The sequence below is a fragment of the Triturus cristatus genome, chromosome 3_1, assembly GCF_964204655.1.
Source record: "Triturus cristatus chromosome 3_1, aTriCri1.1, whole genome shotgun sequence".
Classification (NCBI taxonomy): Eukaryota; Metazoa; Chordata; class Amphibia; order Caudata; family Salamandridae; genus Triturus; species Triturus cristatus.
In genome coordinates, this window is record NC_140583.1 from 631,528,089 (window position 1) to 631,550,812 (window position 22,724).

Below are 22,724 nucleotides of genomic sequence, written 5' to 3' on the forward strand. Positions count from 1 at the left end.
GCTCTGTGATATAAATTTAGGTCTGGCGCACCCAGACCTCCCATGTGATACGGTAAAGTAAGTATCTGCCATTTCACCCTAGCTTGTTTACCCGCCAAGGCCAGTTTGATCAATAGTTTGGTACCTCGTTGGAAAAAGGAGGATGGTAAGACTATGGGGATGTTCATGAAAAGGAAAATGAACCTGGGCAGCACCACCATTTTCATTATGGAAATTCTACCTATAAGAGAAAGGGGCAGTCTGATCCAAACGTCCACGTCATCCCCTAGTTTATTGAACGCGGTACCATAATTTTCACATAATACTATGTGTGTATCTGTATGCCTAAATATCTTATCGTCTCCGTGGACCATTGTACCGGATAATCCTGGTCAAAGGGGATCATGGCCGGGGTGAGTGGGAAAAATGTGGACTTAGGCCAATTCACACGCAGTTCCGACAGCGCCCTAAAGTGCATCACCTCCCGTAAGACTGAGGAGAGATTTACTTCAGGGTTGCGAACGTATAATAACGTGTCGTCAGCATATGTGGACACAATGAGTACATAGTTTGGGAAACGCATACCCTTATGGCTATGGTACTCTCTTAGTGCACACACCAAGGGTTCGGCAACCAGAGCGTATAATAAAGGAGACAGGGGGCAACCCTGTCGCGTCCCTCTAGAAATGGCAATGGAGTCTGTCACCAGGTTCCCTATTTTTATTCTGGCGGAGAGAGAGTTGTAGAGGATCCCTACCAGTTGAAGGAAGACCAGGCCCAATCCCATTCTGGTCAGCACATGACGCATGAATGGCCATTCAACAGAGTCAAAAGCCTTCTCCAGTTCAAGAAAAACTGCGACCGCCTTAGAATTCTGTTTGATTTGTTGTACAGCCCCGAATACCGTGCGAAGATTGTAAGTGAGGTTCCTGTCCGGGATAAACCCTGTCTACTCCGGGGCAACTAATAACGGAGCTAAAGGGACTAAGCGGTTAGCTAGGATTTTGGCAAAAAATTAAGTGTCCACATTAAGCAGGGAGAGTGGGCGATAATACCCACACTCCACCGAGGGCTTCCCCGGTTTGGGGATTGCAACTATGATAGCTTCACGCATCGTAGGTGGCATTGTGCTAGCGACACAAATGTCCTCAAAGAGGGCAGATAAGTGCGGGAGTAAAACATCAGTAAATGCCTTGTAGAAGGCAACCGTAAGGCCGTCTACGCCAGGCGCCCCGAGGCCTTCATTCCCGAGAGGGCCAATTGAATTTCATCTTTTCCTATGGGCTTCATGAGAAACTCACGATGAGTGTTGGTGAGGAATGGTAATTTAATATGCGCAAGGTAATCTAAAATTTCTTCTTCCGATCCTGTCGAACGAGATGTGTCGAGATCGGCATAAAATTGTTTAAACCTATCCGCTATTTCCCTTTCCTCCGTTAGCGTTATACCCTCCGACGATAACAGTTTTCTTCAATATTTGCACGAGTACGGAGCCCGGCCTATCACCTTCACCATAAACCCGTGCCGTGGCGTATTTGCCGAAGTATTTAACTTGGCTGTCAGCCGCACCATGGTAGTCTACCAGCAATTCTTTAATTTTGCGTGATATTGCTTCATCGGCATGTGTTAGTTGATGCTGCTCCAACACTCCCAATCTCTTTTCCAGATCGGCTAGTCACTGTTGGATGGAGCGGCGAACCCCAGCATGTTTGGCCATGGCTATGCCACGTATATAGACCTTGAAGGCTTCCCAAACCACCTGGAAACTATCTATGGACCCCACATTGATAGTGAAGAAAGTTTCTATGGCTTCAGTCAGGTCTTCCTTAAAGACTGGTTCTAAAAGCGAATAAGGGGGAAACCTCCATGTGAACGGCGGAATAGTCTTCCGGGGAGCGGTGATAACTAACAGCAGTGGGGAATGATCCGATAGAGAGTGAGGAAGCACTAAGCATTCTCTGACTTGGGCAATAAGTGGGGAGGGGGCTAACCAGTAGTCAATCCGGGTGTGCAAATTATGATAAGCAGAGTAGTGAGTTTAACCTCCCCTGTGTGGATACCTCGTGCGCCTGACATCGCATAGGTCATAATGGACCATGGCGTCCTCAAGCGCCCTAGCTGCGGCGGAGGGACATCTGACGGGGCCCCCCGATCATCTATACTTGGGTGTCTGACCAGATTCAGGTCTCCCCCCCACAGGAAACTCCCCTCTGTGTGACTACCAACAGTGTGCGCAAGGGTTCTATAAAATTCCGGGAAATCAAAGTTAGGGCTGTATATGTTAACAATCACTAATTCCATACCTTTCCCGCGGCACCTGGAAATAACATAACGGCCATCGCTGTCTGTGTTTAATGGTGTCAATGAGAACTGGGATTTAGGGTTAACCCATGTCCGCACTCCTCGTACATGAGTAGTGAAGCCTGAAGCGTGTGTGTTCTCAAACAACCCTCTATGTCGAAGCAGTGGGCTATTGGGGGGAAGGTGTGTCTCCTGAAGCATGGCTATATCTATATTCTGTCTATGTAAATAATTCAACACTTTACGGAGCTTCCTGTGATCTTGAGACCACTAACATTCAACGTGAGGGCCCGAAGGGTATCAGATGGCATAGGGGCGTCACTGTTATTGGGTCCCACCATCGTGTGGCAAATGAGGATATTCTTAGTGGGGGACCCACATTAGAGGTGCAAACCAGGAACACAAACGTTAATGTGATATACAGCAGGATCTCCCTACAGATACAACCATCTGCCTCAGTAGAATGTCCACAAGAATAAACTACTTCTATCCACAAAAGGAGACACCTGCAAGATTAGCTCACCAACCATCAGATAGTTGGTCTGGTAGCCTATATAAAGTGCGGAATTAGTGGTGAGTAGGCAACCCCTATAACACAGTAGAAACATATTCTAAGGCATGCAAAAAGCCATCAGCTCCTACCAGGGGCGGACTAGGAACACAAACAGGCCCTGGCAATTAAGTCTAACCGGTCACGGTGGGGAGATGCTGATGGAAACACTGCTGCTTTTAGTACAGGCGGATGCTGCAAAACCAGCCCACTGTACCAAAAACAGCCCCCACCCTTCCAGACCACCAGGAAAACACCTGATGCCCGCTACGGCCATTGCGTTCCTGGTTCCTACATGCAGATTAAACAGTCAGCTGTGGACAGGGGAAAACACTATACCCATGAGCAGATTCCGAGTTGGGCAGGAAACCGGTATATGCATAGAAAGAAGCGTCATGGGTAGAGAAGCAACCTACATATACAGCAGGAGCAATCAGAAGAAAGAAAGCAGCCTTCATATATGAGCAGACGTAGGCAATCAAAAAAATATATATTGAAAAGAATATTCAAACATAAAGACCAGTGCAGGAGAAGCAAAGTCCAGGATGAATGGACAAACACTCTGGGGTATATTCTCAAACTGCATTTTGTAGTAAGTAAATTAGTACCACAGTAGTATTACTCACAAACTTCAAAACACTGTTCACAAACTTATAGATGGAGACTTCTATCTCTGCTGTGTTTTCTGTGTGGAGATCTCTGCACATGAGGGTATCAGTTTTCTTAGTATGAGTAGGAGAGGTAAAAGGGAGAAGCTGGAAATGGGGAACACTTACTATAAAATGAGAGTATTTAGGGACATTTAAGAAGTGGTTTAGGTAGAGGTATGTTAATACGAACACACCCACAAAAGAGTAAGACCATTGATAGTCACAAACTTGTATCTGCTTTCTTTTAACTATTTATCTTTTTTTATCATGATCTGTAATTTATATTGTATCTATGGATATAATGATCAATGTAATGTATTGTATCTTTTATTTATGTAGTATACTTTTTATGCCATCGCTCTATCCATTGGCGAAATAAAGTGAAATTGATTGATAGTCACAAACCACATTTATAAAGTTACTACAGTCCTAAAGGTGTCAAAACAGATTTAAGTATACTCCAGCACCAAAAATGCCCCCTAACAGGTATATTGCAACATACTTATATATATATATATATATATTTGGCACTGCTACTTTTGTTTAGACTGGTTTCTGTCCGACTACGGCATATGATCTTCAGTTTAATGGGGCCGATCTACAAAGGTAAAAGTATATTTAGCCACTGGTATATTTACTATTACACCTTGGTGTAGCTCTACACTTTTTAGCTATTCACTAACTTTAAGTATAGATTGACATCTAGGCCAAATTAGGGGGTGGACCCTTCTACAACAGGATTTATAAGTATAACGTTTCTACTAGTAACTTTACACACGTAGGTGGAAACCACGACCACTGTGGCGAAGATCTCGGGAAAATATAGGGAAAAATATTGAAGATTTTATTTCTGTAAAAATAATTTAATTCAAACTAAAAATGTGGCTTTTTAAATATTTAGTTGAACTTTTAACTAATAAAATAAAATGATACAGCACATGAACTAAATGTGCATCGCGTATTTTAATTAAATACATTATTTACATTTATAAGTGATAATATTTAAACTATTAACTAAACACATTTCTAACATTCTTATTTAATATGCAGTCCTTTGAAATTGTGTTTAATTAAAGTAAATTATTTTAATAATATTTTCATTCATTTTTTTTAATTACGTTTATTCGCTTTTAAAAAATAAAAAATAATTATTTTATGAAAACACCTACACACACTGATTTAACCTAGGTGTCAATCAACACTCAGAAATGGTGAATAGCAAAAAGTGTAGTCTAGAGCCACACCAAGGTGTAATAGTAAATATACAAGTTAGTAAATATACTTTTCCATTTGTGGATAGGTCTCATTAAACTGAATATCATATGCAGTGGTGTGACAGAATCTACCCTAAACACAAAAAGCGGCGTCAAACGTGACCAGTCATCCTTTGATTACACGCTGGCGCAGTGACAGGCAGGTACATTTTCAGAGGCGGACAAAAGCCCGCTAGTAACAAAAGAAGCAGTGCCAGCGATGGGCAGGCCGCCTACAAAAATACCAGTAGTCGTCAGTGGTGGGAAGGCATCGGCCCCAGGTGGAGGGAAAGGTTTCTCAGTGTGCGCTGCCGAGGCTCCCAGTGACTCCCTGCACTTCATACATAGCAATGAGTGTCATGGCGACGCGAGGCAGTAATGGAAAATCTTACCTGAGGATATGGAAATCTCCCGAGAGCAAGCTGTGGAAGGAAAGCAGATTTGACGAGTTTAAAGATTTGCATGTGAGGGCATCACTTCCACTAGACAAGTCCTGATTAAAATGAGAGAGAGAGAAAGGGAGATCATACAGGTGTGGTAAGCAGTGGGCTGTGAGCTACACCTCAAATCATCACCGGGTACGACAAGGCTGCAAACGCCCCCTGGGCATTAATGTTTGTCAGTAATGGCCTCTATCCTTCCACAGGGAGTAGCCCGGGCAGAAGGCATACGTAATAATTCTTATCCTCCATCCCTGAATAATGCTCCCTCTCGCTCTCTCTTCAAGACATATATAGAAACGTATGCGATGCATCGTGAGACCGTGTTCTATAGCAGCTTCATCACTTTAAAGCAAGGAAGCGGTGCACCCCTTTAGCACAGGTTCAACTGAATAATTAAGGCACTCCCGTTCGTTCATCTGGGAGAATGCTGTAAGAAAGTCAACCTCAGCACATTCTATGACCAGATTATCGCGTACAAAACCAATAAACATTCAGTTTATAAAGTTACATTTATTCGTACCAACCGATTACGAAAGAATTAAGAGAAAACACACAGGAGATAGACAGATAAATATAAAGCCACTGGCAAGGTTAGGTGGACAGTTTCCAGTCAGGTACCCGTAGGCTTCGAATACTGGCAGGGTAGATGCAGCAGTTCAACCTTCCGAAGTCAACATGAACCTTACTAGATCGGGTATTACGCCAAAACCGAGAAATACATCAGTTTGAAATAAATCACTTTCTGGCGAGATACATCAATAATGATTGATGAGAAGTAAAGATAGACGGGGGAGAGAGAAATGGATGAAGAACTAAAGAATAACAGAAAGAGACAATGATTCTTAAAAAACAAATAACTTACCTTCTGTGATTCTCTGGTAGATAGAGAATCTACTGCAGATTCCTCATCTTGTGAATATCTCCATATGCCAGACAGGAAACGGAAATTCAAAAAAGCAGCACTCCTGAGCACCAGTAGGTGGCGCTGTGCAATTTCATGCAGACTTCTTTCCATTCTGAAAGAGACAAGCAGAGCCACGTACAAGTGCCACCCATGCACGGGTTGACATCAGTTTCTTTTAGAAGTCGGTCCGTCCCCTCATACGCGAATCCCATCAGTAGATTGAAAGAGCCAGTAAGGTGGCCTAATTTGGGACCTTTTTAGATGGAAAGCAGATTCAACGGAACAGGGATATGGGAGAGCACTGAGGAATCTGCGGTAAAATAGAGAATCCACCAGAAAGAGTGTTACCAAAGGTAAGTACCTTGTTTTTCTGATGGATTCTTCCAACCGCAGGTTCCTCACCTCGTGTAAAAGATACCAAAGCAGTACCTCCCTAGGTAGTGGGTCTGTGGATTGGCTCATATCAAAATGTCCTGCCCGATTGAACAGACAAAGTGCCAATACTGGCAGACCTGACTGGCAAGGCACTAGTGCTTTGTGAACATGGGCACTGATGCCCAGATAGCAGCTTTACAGATACCCAGGACAGCCACTGTGTGCCAACGCCAAGGAAGCTGCACCAAGAGGACCTGAAGCTCACTCAGTCAACATGCTGGTGTTACTGCAACCAGAAAGACAGTTTTTAAGGTCAGGAGGTGCAATGGACAACTGTGCATTCACTTGAAAGGAGTACATCTTTGGGAAGTGAGAACCACATTTAAGTCCCGCTGTGGTATCACAAAGGGCTTTAGAGGAAATATGTGGCGAACATTTAAGAAAATAAATCATAGGTGATTTGAACAAGGACGGTTCTTCCAGCAAATGTAATAGGCACATAGGGCCGACATGTAACATTTCACAGTGTCCACTCAAAGTTTGTGCTGCGCAAACATCAAGCAAAAGACAAACAATTGATGGACGTAATGCAGAACAAATCAAAACATTCACCCCCAGTCAAGAGATCTGGGTTAAATCCATCATTCTTTTGTTCACCATGCCACCCCAGTTTAGACTTGGCCATATGCAAATCAGTCTTGACCCTGTGCCTCATGGGAACAGTCCGGCCCAAACTGCCAAGCCAGGTCCTCCCTGGACCGGAAACAAGCATCCTAGGACTGGTTTCGGGGTTACACCCCTCTTCAGCCAGGATAGCTTGATTCCAGTGGCGCAGTGAGCCCGGGACCCACGTCTGGGCATACCCGGCACACTTGGGGCGAGGAAGCAAACAGAAAATTAATGGACGGAATGCAGAACAAATCAAAACATTCATCCCCAGTCAAGCAATCTGGGTGAAATCCATCATTCTTTTGCTCACCATGCCACCCCATTGTAGACCTGACCATATGCAAATCAGTCTTGACTCTGTGCCTCATGGGAACAGTCCGGCCCGAACTGCCAAGCCAGGTGTCCACCCTTCTATACCAAAAAGTCTGGCAAAACAAAGCACGCAAAATGGCCTTCCCTCCTCACTTTGGAATCTAAGCAGTAACGCTTCGCGAAAGTGTAAAGGGAGACCTAAGTTGTGGCCTTACAGATGTCCAACACAGGAACACCTCTGGACAAGGCAGAAGTAGACGATTTAGCCCTGGTGGAGTGAGCTCTAATGTCTTCAGGAGGCTCCTTACCAGCCAGAGCATAGCAGATCTTGATGCACAAGATGATCCACCTGGATAAAGTGCGCTTGTGCACCGCTTTGCCCTTCATGCGTCCAACGTAGCCCACAAAGAGCTGATCGTCCTGTCACAAATCCTTCGTTCTATCCAGGTAGAAACAAATCGCCCTCTTAAGATCCAATCGGCGAAGCCTCTCCTCCTCCTTGGAAGGGTGAGGGGGGGGATAGAAGTAGGAAGGGTAATGGACTGCCCCAGATGGAAGGGAGTTACCACCTTAGGCAGAAAAGCAACCCTGGTCCTGAGGACCATCCTTTCAGCATGTATGGTCAAAAATGGAGGCTTTGAACTCAAAGCCTGAAGCTCACTCACCCTCCTAGCTGAGGTGATAGCCACAAGGAATACCGTTTTGAAAGACAGCAGTCTCAAAGGGCAACTATACATAGGTTCAAAAGGAGAACCCATCAAGAAAGCTAAACCAGATTTAAATCCCACTGGGGCATAATAAAAGGAGTGGGCGGAAACATGTTAGTAAGCCCCTTAATGAATCTTAAAACAATCAGAGATTTAAAAAGAGACGGCTGATCAGGCAAACAAAGAAAATAAAACGAAAAACAAAGAACATCAGAAAGATGAGCATCTAAAGGATTAATAGACTTCTCTCCACACCATTTAACAAATTTAGACCACCTGTGGGAGTAGATAGACTCGGTGGAGTGACGCCTGGCCGATAATATAACATCCACCACGTCAGGCAGGAGAGAAAAGAATTCAGGTTGCCCCATTCAATCTCCAGGCGTGAAGGTGCAGGCTCTGGAGGTGGGGGTGTAAAACCTGCCCCTCCGACTGCGAGAGGAGTTCTACCTTGAGAGGGAGACGGAGCGGAGGGTGCGACGAGAGGTGAAGAAGGTCTGTGTACCACAGCCTTCTTGGCCAATCTCAGCTACAGCCCATTTGGTCATGTCGCCCTCCCAGCGCCTCTGAGCCAGTCAGGGCCTGTTGTTCCCAACCAGGTGATCGGAAAGCCTTGTTTGGTAAGAATGAGGAGTAAGTGTAGGAATTTAAAAGCCATTTTCTGACCCTTTCTAAAACAAATGTTCACCAAAAGGCAATTTATTGGGACTGCCGAACAGGGGATTTGTCACCACTGCCGTTACCCTCTCAACCACTCTCATCCAGAAGGCGTAAACAATTTGGCAGTACCGGTGCGCGGTGTAACAAAGAGGCCATATGAGGGTGACAGCGAGGGAAGTACTGTGGTTTGGAATGGTCTATTCTGTGTAGCATGAACGGTGTTATGTAGATACGATTCAGAAAGTGAAAATGTATGATCTTGAATCTAGCATTGCTCGAGATGGACTGTACCAGGCCACACATCCTTGCCCACTGTGCTTCCTCAGTGTGTAACCCAAGCTCTCCATCCCAAGATGCACTGGACAGGGGCAAAACAGGCTGTGTGTCCACAAACAAGGCCATATACAAGTGAGTGACCAGGTGTATCCCTCCCCCCAGCTCCAGCAGAGTCTAAAAAGTGTGTGTAGTAGTCGGGCTGCTGGGAATGAGGTTTACTCAGGCTTCCTCCAAAGAGGGAGGTCTTGAATATTAGTTGCACCATATTGGGATCAGGCAGTGGCCTTGATAAATTTGGCTAAGAGTCGGATACCACAAAAGGCTGTGGATCCTCCTCTGGCACCAGCAGCGCTGACATCAAAATGACCGCACAGATTTTAGCGCTGGACTCTAAATCTATACTGGCGCCACTGCAGTGCCTTAAGTGGGTTTGAGGAGCATAAATGGCACAGACGGTGTATCCGCCAGCAGTAACCCGACTGAATCCTTGATGCTCAAAGGCACAGCAGAGAGAGTCACAAGTGTGACGAAGATATGCAGTATTACCTCTGTAAAGGCTTTGATCTGCTGCCAGGTGTTCGACAGACCCAGAAACTTGGGGTACATTGGGACCAAGGTTGGAATGGGCTCCTCGGTGGAACAAGAGTGAGAGCTGGAGACACGATGATGCCCTCGCACCCATTTGGACTTCTTGTGTTTTTTTTAATGGACTTTAGGAGTGGGAGTGGATTTGCTGCTCTCTCAACTTCAACCAGGTTTGGGACCTGTGTAGAGTCTTGCTGTTTTACCACATAGAACTTCACCTCACGTTCTCAGATGGCTTTTGGAATCATCTGGGCACAGATGTCATAGGTCTTGGAGTCATTCGGAGAACCCAAACACCAGAGGCCCATCTTGTGAGGATCTGTCACAGACCTCTTTTTGTGCCAGTCCTTGCAAGGATTAAAACCTGTAGTCGTAGGGGTGTGACATGTTCCCTTGTGCACTGGAAGAATTCAAGAGAGAAAATCATTGCGAAAACATCTCTTCACGGTATGAAGAAAGGAAGCCCCAGATCCTCGTCTGAAGGCCAGGAAAGAAAGGAACGGACATCACCATGCATGGGTGGCACGTATATGTAGCTCCGCTCATTACTTCTGGAGTGGAACAAAGTCAACACAGAGTCGCACAACACCACCTACCGGCATGCAGGAGCACTACTCTTTGAGTTTCCGGGTACAGTCAGATGAGTGAGGGTAGTCACAAATTGAGGAATCTGGGTTAGAAGTATCCACCAGAAGCTATATACACACACACTGATATATATACAGAGATTGGTCTATTTAAAAAAAAAAAACGATTTCAGGCATATGAGTGAGTATAAAATTGACAAAAATAGAGGTGAAAATGTATATGGACAGGAGAACTGGTAGATAAGATAGAAAGAGTTCAGTGTAAAGACATATAGTGAGGCAGAGATTCAAGAGAGACCATATAAGTCAGGCAAGAGTTTATTTCAAGTCCCACCCACCAAATCTTTATATGGCAAATGATAAAATAACATAACAAGCCAAAAAACATATTATACATATCAAACAATCTTTAAACACTATGGCATAGTAAACAAAACATTTGATTAGCCAAAGTGCAAATAATCTTGATCAAAATCTCCAATTATTTAAAAAATGTTGCCAATTAGATTATAAAAAGATATACAAGAACAACTTCTTAAATGTGTGAAACCATAGGCTTGTGTTTCATAGAACGGTTGAACCACACCTCTGCATTACCAATGGGCATCAGAACCCTACACCCATGTGTGAACCATGGGAGTTTGCTTCATTGTGTTGTCTGTCGGTATTTCAATCATTGCATTCCTCAGGAAGATTAGTTCAGGTGAGGACCTAATCCAAAGCAAGGAAGGTCGCAATGCAGCTTTTTCTCTAATTTTGTCGTGGTCAAATGAAATCTAATGGCAACTTGTGTGCACCATTGAGCAGCCTGAATACACGTCGAAAAAAATAATTTCAATTGAAGATAACCCTGGGCTATATATATCACCCTAGAAATGTGAGCTATATGCTGCATCTGCTAAGGCGTTAGGAAAATAAATTATAAGGGAACAATCGAACCCCCAAACCTATGAGAGAAAAACGCTTGACCGCTCCTACTCCACGGGTCAATGCTGAAATATCTTTGCCAATTTACTTTTCCCACCTTATACCATCACCAAGGCCTACCGCAAGATAATCAAAGTTCTGCATCCTTTCCAAAACAGCAGAATATATTAGAATAATAGATGTGAAAGAAATGTGGGGGCTGAAAGCCATATAATTTGTTTCTGCTTTGCTGAGGATCAACTCCTTTTCAGTTTAGAACCTTTTTTAATAATTTGCCAGGTTCTATAGGGTATTTCTGGCAATACTGCAACCTCCTATAAGAAAAGAAAAGTTGCTAGGGGCATCTCAGAGGGCCAGATGACAGATGTGTGGGCAGAACTCTGTACATTTTTTGGTCTGGTCTCCATTTCTACCCATCATATTTGTGCCTTTTTCCCAGTAAAGAGCATATCAATTGCAGTCAATAGCTCCTGAGTGGCCTACATTTCTTTCGAAACCGCGCTGAAACACAGATATTAGAGCACTAGAAAATGCACTTTTAAAATCAAAATAAGCTACATAAAACACGTTAATTCACCCTTTCGATCAATAGATTTAATGAATAACTGGGGTGGATGTTGCTATTTTCACCTGGAGTTATGGTTTAAGATAAGGGACTTTTTTCAAATGTAATTTTCACTTCAGTATCCACTGATAATCTCTATTGTTTCAACTTGCACAATACACACACATAATAATACTGTGTTCTATATAATGCAGTTTGCTTGATTTATATAGGCTAACACAAATGTATTGAAAAAACACAATCCGGAGATCTTGGGTCATCCCTCCAGACAGCAATCCCTGAGATCATGGTTAGCCTGATACTGCATGCTTTTGCCGTCTACATTTCCTAGTTTGTTTCTGCCTCCTTCTCGTGCTTTTTGGCTGTTACCTGTGATAGCTGAGCACAACCTATTTCCTGCAGCAGACGGCAATTCCTGTTTTTTCTGGTTTGGTTGTTATCTGGACATTGCCAGTTTGTCCCACTTTACTTTCATAACTAGGCACTACCTATTTCCATCTATTTCTTCTGCCCACAGGGTACTGCCTGGTTCTAGTGATTTCGGCGTTTCACAGATTGCACCTTGCAGCATTTTCTTTGCTATCTAACATCAGGTTGTGGGTCAGTTGTGATTTGTAAATTCACCTGGCCGGAATCCGCCTATCATTGTCCTCCTTTAAAGGGTTTGTTAATGTGAATCACTAAAGTGCCCTCTGCTTGTTCCCTATGATATGACACTTGAAGTGGTGGATTTCCTACTGTGGCATTCTTACCAACACTTATAATCGTGTCCTGTTGTCTATCTAGTGACCCCTTTATTTGTTCTCTACATGCTATTCGCCGTCTTAATGTAACATGAAATTGCGATTACAGAATAGGAAAATCTTTCACTATTTTATATAGATTATCTAGGTGGGATCTTTACTATTTTATATTGGATCTAAAGCCTTCGACGTGCTCTAGTTTCCCTGTGGATCGCTAGCATTTTCTAGCGCTGCATGGACTGGGTTTGTTTGTCCTCTAGCACAGATTTTTGCATCTCCTCCGCTTGCGCTATACTAGCTCATTACTATTACTCTTCATCAATTTGTTTCAGGCTGGAGTTTGTACGTCTTAGCCCACCATGCTTACCCTGTCAGTTCCCCCTACTGAACTAGTAATTCCTATTCAGTTTTGTAGTTTCATATATAGTCCTGCTCATGATCCTAACAACAGTATGCTCACTGCCAATATTAACCTTGGGATGAAGTCCCCCATTCGTTATACATTATAAGGATTTCACCAGTCATCGAGGAATTCCCTGACCGTGTAGAGGAATGAGGCCCAAGGCAGGGTTCCTGTATAAGGGCATGGAACTCCCGAGGTGACTTGCTGTATCTCTACAATATACAGGAGAGAATATTTTGCTCCTTACATACCTGGTCACACCACCACCCTATCCACACACAGCTAAAATCCATGTTGTCTTACTGTTTCATATGAAAGAAATAGGATGTTTGTAGATATGCATAAAAATAGAATCTATAGTGCAAACATAAACACACCAAAAAAGATATCAGAATCAGTTTAATACAAGTTAGATTTTTTAAAAATTTGTACCTCAGAATATTTGGAAGCATGTAGAGATTCTATCTTTCCTATAACTAGCTAATGTGTAAAACAATAAAAACGATGCCATTAATATTGCCTATCTGCTTATCACTGTTCATCTAGAAAAACAGACTAGAAGGAAAAGCCAGGTTCTGTTTTCACTGTTCAGACAGCAGCTTTAATTAAGTTGTCAGAACTCAACTGTATAAGTTATTACAGTTGAGTCTAATAAGGAAATTAGAAACGGGCTATTACACAGGGATTACATGCTTCCTTGTATTATTTGAGGAACAGTATTTTTGTAGGTAGAAAAAGGTTATTTTTCCTGTTTTCACAGGTTTTATTTATTGACCAAGTTGTGAGTACTAAAGAACATTTTTAAGTCTAATTAGGAGGATGTTATTCAGGGGCGGCTGGTGACATTTGAAATTGGTGGGGCGGAAAAGTTGAGGATAAGTGTTATGTCGATAGCGAGTGAGCCGACTATCATAGGAGGGACTCGAGGGAAGAGGGACTTGCAAAGTTTACAGCAAATTTGAGAGGGCAAGAATGTTTCTAAAGCAATTCTGAAGGTGTAGACTTGAAATATGCAAATACATTACAAAATACCCCATATCTTACAGCACTAAACATATCCCCCTTTGACTGTAGTGTACACATAGTAGTGCAACATGTAAGCTTTTAATTATCTTACCAGGTAAATACTACACCCTTACCACCACATTCCTGATGAACGAGTGTAGTGCATTTGTGACACTTGTCTTGTGCTACCTTTGGATTTTACACAATCCCTATGATTTCAGTCACATCACTGATGGCAGCACCCCCACTCTGAAAATTGTTCCAGCACCCCTGCTGCCTTCAGTTATCGCAGACCAGATCAATAGACCTTAAGTCGATGCACTTTCATTGTGGGCCTGTCTGCCACCAGCAAGCAACACGTGCGTTCTTTTAACCATAGATGGTTTTGTTTGATTCAGACAAAACTGTAAAATTAGTTGCCAAAGAAAACCACATGATGTCAGTATTGCATGCTCTTCGTAATTTAAACAAGCATTTGCAATGCAATCGGTCTCGCATTTACGCAAGTTTGAGCTACTGGCATTGTAAATGTCAATGCATTTTATTTATGTTTTGGGTTTTAAAACATAAATAAAAGGCATTATCATTTACAATGCCGATATCTTAAACTCGCGTAAATGCTAGACCTATTGCATTGCAAATGCTTGTTTTCTTTGGTTGTGGTGGCCTTACACTAGTGGCTGGGAGGAGATGGAGGTGTCAGAGACAAGGCAGTGGGGTGCAGGAGGGCACTTCAGGTGATGGGCTGAGGGGCATTTGTAGATTCAGTCCACTGTGAATCCTTCTGTTCTGCCTAGAACAATTGTTTTCCGTGCTGTAATCGGAATGGGATGTTCTCACTAAGTGCCTGAATTTCCAAACTGTATGCCATTGCATAGTCCCCTGTGCATAAAAGGAGTGCATCCGATCAGTCAGCCATGAATGTGGACATTGCACTGACAGCAAGTAACCACACATTATTTGTGTCTGCATCTGTGCCCGAATTCAGCATGGCTTAGCAATTAGGTTGGCCACGAGTGTCATGATAAACACAACATGTTTAAGTAAAAAATACAATACACACAAACATGAAACTGGAGGTTAACCCTAGTTGCCAAATTATGCATTTAAGGTAACATAAAAAGCATAACCCAAGCACAATTTAAAAAAATCACATCCATCTACTGCCTGATAATAAATAACTGGCAAAAACTAAAGAAAGCAACAAAGACTGAAGCCAATAGGACTGCTTATCTTTAAACTAATCTGGCAAACAGTCAATAAATACACGAACATATTGCTGTGAAATCCTAGTGCAGTGAATAGCATAAACACCAGTGAAACAGCGAGGCGAACATACTGCGCGGGCAATGAAAGAAAGCCTGGTCTTAAGAGGATAGAGATGACATACTTCAAAGGGAATTGGCTAGGCCGGGCATGAGGTATACTGTAGCATTCTAAACGCATTTTCAACAAGGTTCTCCCTTTTCAAGTGGCAGTTTACAGTGAGCTGCCTGCACCGTATGAACACCACCTCCCAACAGAACAAGCTTAAGATGGAGCCCGAGGTCAGCCCGGCGACGAGTGCGGCCCCTGGACACCGGGGAGGCCAAGCCGCGCCCGCTTCCACAGGCTTCCACTGTGCAACGACTTTACCAGCAGGTCTGCCAAAGTCCGGGAGTTCAAAAAAAGGGAAAAAGCTTACCTGCACTTGTGTCGTGTCGGTGTCGTGTCGTTTGAAACCACGGCTGCAGGCGCCTTTTTCCAGCAACAAATACACCCCTCCCGGAAATAGGAGCTGCCTGCCTGCCAAACTGAAACTAAATGGATAGCCACTCCCGGTCGCCTCGGCCTTACCCAATGAGAAAGCCTCATTTACGGAGGCAAAAGGAGTGCTGTAATTGTTACCACCCCCTGCACTTAGTGCACTGTGAGCCAGCCCTGCCCCTTCCCATTACTCTGAATGGCGCTCCACTGACCGCGCCCTGGGCCAATTCATTATCGCCCCATTTGAAACCTATTTACTGCTGCTTTTTTCAGCCACTCCCACAAGGCTGATGTCACCCGCCTCCTCGCTCCTCACTTGTGCCTCGAGGGCGAGGAATAGTTCTCGCCCAGCTTTTGTACATGCGCACATTGCGCAGGAAGACTCCGGCCGGGACAAAGTTAAAGTAAGTAAAAATATATATATATTTATTTTACATAGTTGAACTTTAAAGTTTCACGGGGAGCACCAAGCAGTGAGCACTTCTTTAAACTGCTCCACTGGTGGTGTTCATTCAATTTCTCTCCCATTAGTTTTCTACGATGCTGCCTGGTAAGTGAGGCAACGCCCCCTACGCCCCTTAACACCAGCCGCCACTGATGTTATTCCTCTGTTTGGTAGGCAGTAGTGTGGCAAAGGAGGCCATGTACCACCAAGCCAGTAGGTCAAAATAAACTGTACATGTTGTGGTAAAGAAATGCAGTTTAATAAAATTGGATGATATTTTATCATTGCCAAAGACCACTTAAAATCGCTACAGTAAGTGGACACCACTATGCAAGGAATGCCTGTAGATTGCATTAATACAACCATCTTAGGAGCACTCTGTTAAGATTTGCTCACCACCACAGGAATATTTATGCTATTAAAAATATTAGGCAGTATAGAAACATAACAACAAAACGTATTACACATGTTGAGAGTTTAAAATCTGAAGAAGTTTGGAGGGGTTCAACATGATGAACATTCAAAAAAGAGGAAGGGAGGAGAAATTATAGCTCTGTGTAAGTATTGAAGAGAAAGTAGTACGCGAAGGCCTTACTTTAAATGACAAACACTAATACAAAATAAAAAAAATAGGAAGCAATCAAGTGGAGCCTGGGGTTTTTCTATTTTTCAGGGCACTTCACTACTGAAGTAGACTCACATGTTGGGTGGCTTGAACCATTACAGCAAGGTTTTAAACACCATCTTGGTGAAGTATTGTAATATCCATAAGTACATTGGACCTATGTAATAATCAAGGTTGCCGAAATGAAGAAACCAATGCATGAAGATGTGATTATGAATAAATCACAATAAAGGAAAACCTATTTTATTCTGCAATGAAAATGATAAATAAAACACCATAATTAATAACAGAATGGGGTCGTTCTGCCCCAAAGGCCTTAACACTAACTCTGATTAGTATCCAAACCACAACCCTCAATAAAACGCTCACCACAAACACCGAAACCAGAGTACCACCCAACCCTAAATTTGAACAGAATCCTAAACTTAATCCCAACCACAACTGTTCACTAAAACTACAATGCTTAAATCGGTGATAAAAATATGGTTCTAACGGATAGATTTTCATTATTGCTGTAAACGTAAATTGCTCAACCACTTTACTTCAATAACTTTTCATTATTCTAGTTTACTATCTTCATTTTCTTTTCTTTTATTGTATGTAAAGTCGAGTATCAATAGTTCTTCTGTGTGAGTTGTCAAACGTGAAAATCCCGGCAATGATTGAGGAGGCACCAATGAACATTTACTGATAGGGTTCCTATACCACAGCAGTAGCTGGATAGAATACAGGGGGCTCTCCCAAACATACAATACTAATTTAGACACAAGCATAAATAATGGCACAGGTATGGTTGAAATATAGCACGAGTGAAATTATATTTTCAGGGTCTTATAAATGTATCATATATTATGTACTCTAAATGGAGTTTTGCACACTAGTCCTTTAGTCAGCCCCTGCATGCCTTTCAAACACTGTGCAGTTTGTTTTCAGGTGATACAACTAAGAGTTAGATCACATACTTGTCATTCGTAGCACACATATGCTACACCAGACCATATCCATTTTATAAAGCCAGCTCACAAACAATTTATGCAGTCTTTTTGATGGAGAAACTGAAAAGTGTATATCTTTATTCATTTTAAAGCGGTGTTTTTAACAGGCATACTTAACCTTTGTGTGATTACTATGTTGTCACAAATGGTGTAAGTAGCACACATACAGCTTCCAGTGCAATCACTTCAGAGGTTAGATTACTTTTATTATAAATAACATGTATATTTGCATCATGTCTTTGCATTTTGTAGGTCCCCGCAACACGCATCTGTGGTCCAACAAAATGATGCAGGTGCTTTTCATTGTTTTTATTTACTGATCCGAGTTGAATCGGTGAATAAAAAAGAAAATAGAGAAAAAGATTTTCTTTTTTTTCAAAGCAGGTGAGGGGACACACTAGAGAGGGTGCAGTAGGGGGAAACATCACAGAGGGTGGGATGGGGCTGAATCAAAATGGAAGGTATGGATGGCAGAAGCAACATGGAGGGCAGAAGCAACATGGAGGGCAGAAGCAACATGGAGGGCAGAAGCAGCATGGATGGCAGAAGCAGCATGGATGGCAGAAGCAGCATGGATGGCAGAAACAGAAGTACACAACACGGGTGAAAGAGAGCTACGTAGGGCACGAGGGAAGAGAGATAATGAGAAGCACACAAGGATGAGTGCAACGAGGGGCCTGGGGAGATACACACATGCGAAATAGAGCAACATGGAGTGCGGAGAGGGGGAGAAAAGTACACAAGGGAGACAACTGGAAAACACATTCACCCTTATGGAGTTCTTCGCCTAAAAGAAAAATGGCAACGATTCACCACTTAAAAGCAAGGAATTTCAAAAGGCACATGAAGAAACAAATGAAAAGCGTGGGCGTGCTGAACGCCCACAGAGTAGATGCAGCATGTCTCAAAGAGACAGCGCATGCCCTGCCTAGGCTAAACATAAAAAAGTAAGGCCTGAAAAGTAAGCAGCAGCAGGACATTAGTAATAAGACCATGCTCTGGGGAGGAATCAATAGAAGAACGAAAGTCCACACAGCATAACTAATCGAAAGTAATGAAGTGACAATAAAGCCAACCAATAGTTAGAAATGGGCAGGCTTCAAGTCCACCATAAGCTGACTATTGGTAATTTCATAAACAGGCAGCTTGTACTGGCTGGTAGGCAAGACCTAAAAATAGTCCTTTTGACTACTAGCAATTTACAATACATTTTTTTAAAGTGCAAGCTGGGCAAAGGGGCAAATCACATTTTTTGATTGTGCAATTTTTTAAGCAAATTACTTCTTAATGTAAAGTGAATAATTGAATGGTGCCGCTATCTGGGAATTTAATTTAGTGAGCAAGGGACATTATGGGCCTTAAGGGAACTGGACTCATATGATTTTCAAACACGTAGAGGGGAGATCGGAAAGGGGAAGCTTTGAGTGGACAAAAGAGATTCAGCTTGGACCAGACAGGGACAGTCTTCTAATCTAGGAACCTACTGTCCTCAAAGGTGAAAGAAACTAAATGTTGGGAATACATCAAAATACTAATTGTTAAGGTAATTTTACTATAGACTGCTATTTGTTTTGGGGATGACATGCAAGAGGTTGTCGCAGAGGGCGCATTAAATATATATATGGTAATTAAAATAACTTCAGGTAAAGTAACTTTAAGGTTAGAAGCAACCAAAAATACATTAACAATCTCCAAATATTACAGCGCAAGTTGATCACATAAGTTAATTCACTGCTTTTAGCAAAGGCATTACAAAACAGTAATGTACATCTCTAAAGGACTCCTTATGTACAGCAGAGAGTACACTGGAGATGCAGCCAGAGACATGTTTGTGCATATTTTGTGAACCAGTAAGTAATACATCAGACAGCCCTTTAAGTACACTGAATCCACATGATTCAAGCTGTGTGTTGCAGAGTGACTGCACGTGGTGTGGCACGACACAGGATAAGGTAACAGATCTGATATTCTTAGAACTATAAAGTGTACACATCATTTAAGGTTTGTGTTGTACACTTACTGGGTGGTGTGGCACAGAACAAGGTACAGAGAAGGCATCCGCATAACTATAAAAGGTACACATGTTTTAAGAGTGGAGCTGTACCGTCCTCTTGAGTACAATGTGTGTAGATTGTGTGGTATGGACTGTGAGAGAGGCAACACACTACACATTCCCATGAATATAAAGGGTGGGGGCTTGCAGTGCACTGATACGGTTCTTCCCATCTGTATACCGTGTCAACATGATTCAAGATGTGTGCTGCTCTGTGACTTCAGGATGTGTGGCACAACAGAGGCTAATGTAACTCATCTGACATTACCATAACCATACAGGGTACACATCATATAAGCCGCGTGTCGCATACTTGCTGGGTGGTGTGGCACAGCACAGAGAAACGTATACATAAGTCACTTAACTATATATGGTACACATGATTTAAGAATTGAGCTGTATCGTCCTCCAGTGTAATGTGTGTAGGTTATGTGGCATGGCACAGGGTAAGGTAAAACATTACACATTCCCATAAATATACTGGATGGGTGCTGGTAGGGCACCAGTAAGGTTTTCGATATCAGTATATGGGGTGCACTTGATTCAAGCTGTCTGTTGTACACTGGCTGTGAATGTGGCATAGCACGTGGAAAGAACATCATTAGACACCCACATAAATATATTAGATGAGGCAGGTCACAGGGTAAAGAAAATACTTTTTACACCCCTTGCATATCTTGTGTACCCAGTATTTCTGAGTACAAGGAGATGAAGTAAATTCACTCACGACTAAAAGTTAAAGAAGAAAAGTCAGGTTATTACCATTCCGGAGGAGACTTAAAACCCTTCTGTTTACAGAGGCGAATGGATAAGTTCACCCCGCTGTGTGTTGTATATAGTTGCGCAAAAGGATTCTGGACCTCTGATTTATGTTATAGCACTTAGAGACCTTCCGGTGATTGGAGCTCTATAAATATAATTTAACATAGCATAACACTGTAAGGGTCATTTTTACAGTAAGTTAGATTGTGAAGAGGGAGGTCTGTAACATCAGTAGAGAATATAGGATGGGCCTCTGAAAAGGGTGAAGCACCCTAAGGTGCTCGATACACACTGGGACATGTTTTTGCTTGAATATTGAAAATGATTAAATAAAGAAAACTAAAAAAAAAGAAAGATGATCGAACGAGACTGATGGAGGTGGCGAGAGAGAAACCAAGTCAAGTGATAAAGGAGAATGTAAAAGGATTCCGTGAGTGATGGGTAGGAGAGAGCTGATGAGGGAATATCTCACCTGCCCTGCCTTTAACAATCGTAGTCCCCATTTTTCGCGGCCGCTTTCCTCCCTTCTCAGGGTATTTGAGATGAAGAAATTCACAAAAGAGCCCGTAATCTTCCCCGAAACAGCCTGCAGATATTTCACTGTACTAAATGTGCTCCAGACTTAATGAGCCTTTAATGTCCTTTTTAATTTTGCCTGTTTCTCTATCACCAGGGGTCGGCAGAGGCAATCAGCGCTCGGAGGGCGCTGAGCTCTAGAACTGGGGAAAACCTCATTTGCTTTGAGTTGCACTGTATTTTCTTAATTAAATTTGGTGAGTAAAATGCTTTAAGTTCAGCCAACCAGTGACCCACTGCCTGCAGATTTAGATTTATAAATAGGTTAACGGTTAAATTAACAAAAATATATAAAATAAACAGATTAGGTTTTTGCACTAATAGGAATTCGACATCCCTTTTATCATGTTTACAGAAGTCATTTAGAAGAAGGAAAGCAGGCCAAGCCTCGTAAAAACGTCTTAATAACTATTCAGCACAAAACCGAGGATAAAGTATCTGTCAGCAGCCCTCTGTGGCTGCACTGTACACATCCGAGGGTGGAAAGTTGTACACTTAAGCTAGACATGACGCCAGGTTTTATCTTCTAATTAAAAAGCACAGCGCAAAAGGAATATTTATTGGAAATAAAACCAAAAATCAAATTCTATGTCAAAAACTCCAGGCCACCTCTGTAGAACATGGATACTTGCAAAGATCTTCCAAGTGGCCAAAAGCTATGGTCTGTGATTAAGCATTGATGCCAGTAAAGTGAGAATGGTGCTGTGGGGGATGCGGGATGTGGTGTAAGGTGGGTGTCGGGGATGTGACGCATGTACATGGTGTAGACTGTGAGTCATGGCATTATTTTGAGGGTTTCATCCACACTGCCCTCTAAAACAAGTCTCCAGTCAATAGAAGAGTCATGGATTAGACAATACTATGTTATGCTGCATCTGAATCACTATCCCTATCGGATCTTGGAGTAATGCTCGTTATCGCTACTTTGGAGAGTTGAGTGTAAAAGAACCAAATCAACTTGATTATTGAATCGGAATGAAATAGAATTGCACAAAGTGCAACCAGAAAACCTGGGATCAATTTCAGCATCCCCACTTGACCAAAATGTGTGGCCCAAAGCAATTGTTATATTTTCCTATGCCTCCTCTTTCTTCATTATCACATATGAGAGCACCTTGAAATACATGAGTTCAGAATGACTGCTGAGCGAAAACCTTCTCTTGGGTTTGCTATATTAAACTATAATACTGTCCATGTGCAACAACAACCCAGGCCATCCATAGAGGACCACATGGCAAATGAATTACATTTTGGTTCACTTTTGCCATGGTGGGAGGAGCCATGAATGTTTCTACATTCATTTTTGTAAAACTATCACTTTTAAGATAAATCACAGATGCACGGATATAATCGGATGTACTAAGGTGAAATGCTTCTGCATGTTAATTAAATACTCTTTTTGGAATTTTGAAGCGACTTTATCATCTTTTTACATGCTTGTTGAAATGTGTCTTTAAAAATGAATGTGTTCCTAAAGTTAATAGGTGCTGGACACCATATCTGCTTCTTTTCTTTTACTTCAGTTAGCATGTAACCAAATTTTAGCCTGTTAATTAACATCTTACTGCATATTAGTGCTCTCTCAAGTGAGCAGCAACCTAGTTCACCAGGGCGCCACATCTGAAGGT

General features: G+C 42.5%; 1 protein-coding gene across 2 annotated transcripts in view; it reads right to left on the reverse strand.

Annotated features, from left to right (window-relative positions):
• MAP2K5 (mitogen-activated protein kinase kinase 5) overlaps nt 1-22,724 on the reverse strand; it is a 1,189,932-nt gene that overhangs the window by 394,426 nt on the left and 772,782 nt on the right. For both annotated transcript variants that reach the window (XM_085644598.1, XM_085644597.1), the window contains one exon: nt 5,126-5,155. In XM_085644598.1, coding sequence (XP_085500724.1) covers nt 5,126-5,155 — 30 coding nt within the window. The remainder of the gene's footprint in view (nt 1-5,125; nt 5,156-22,724) is intronic.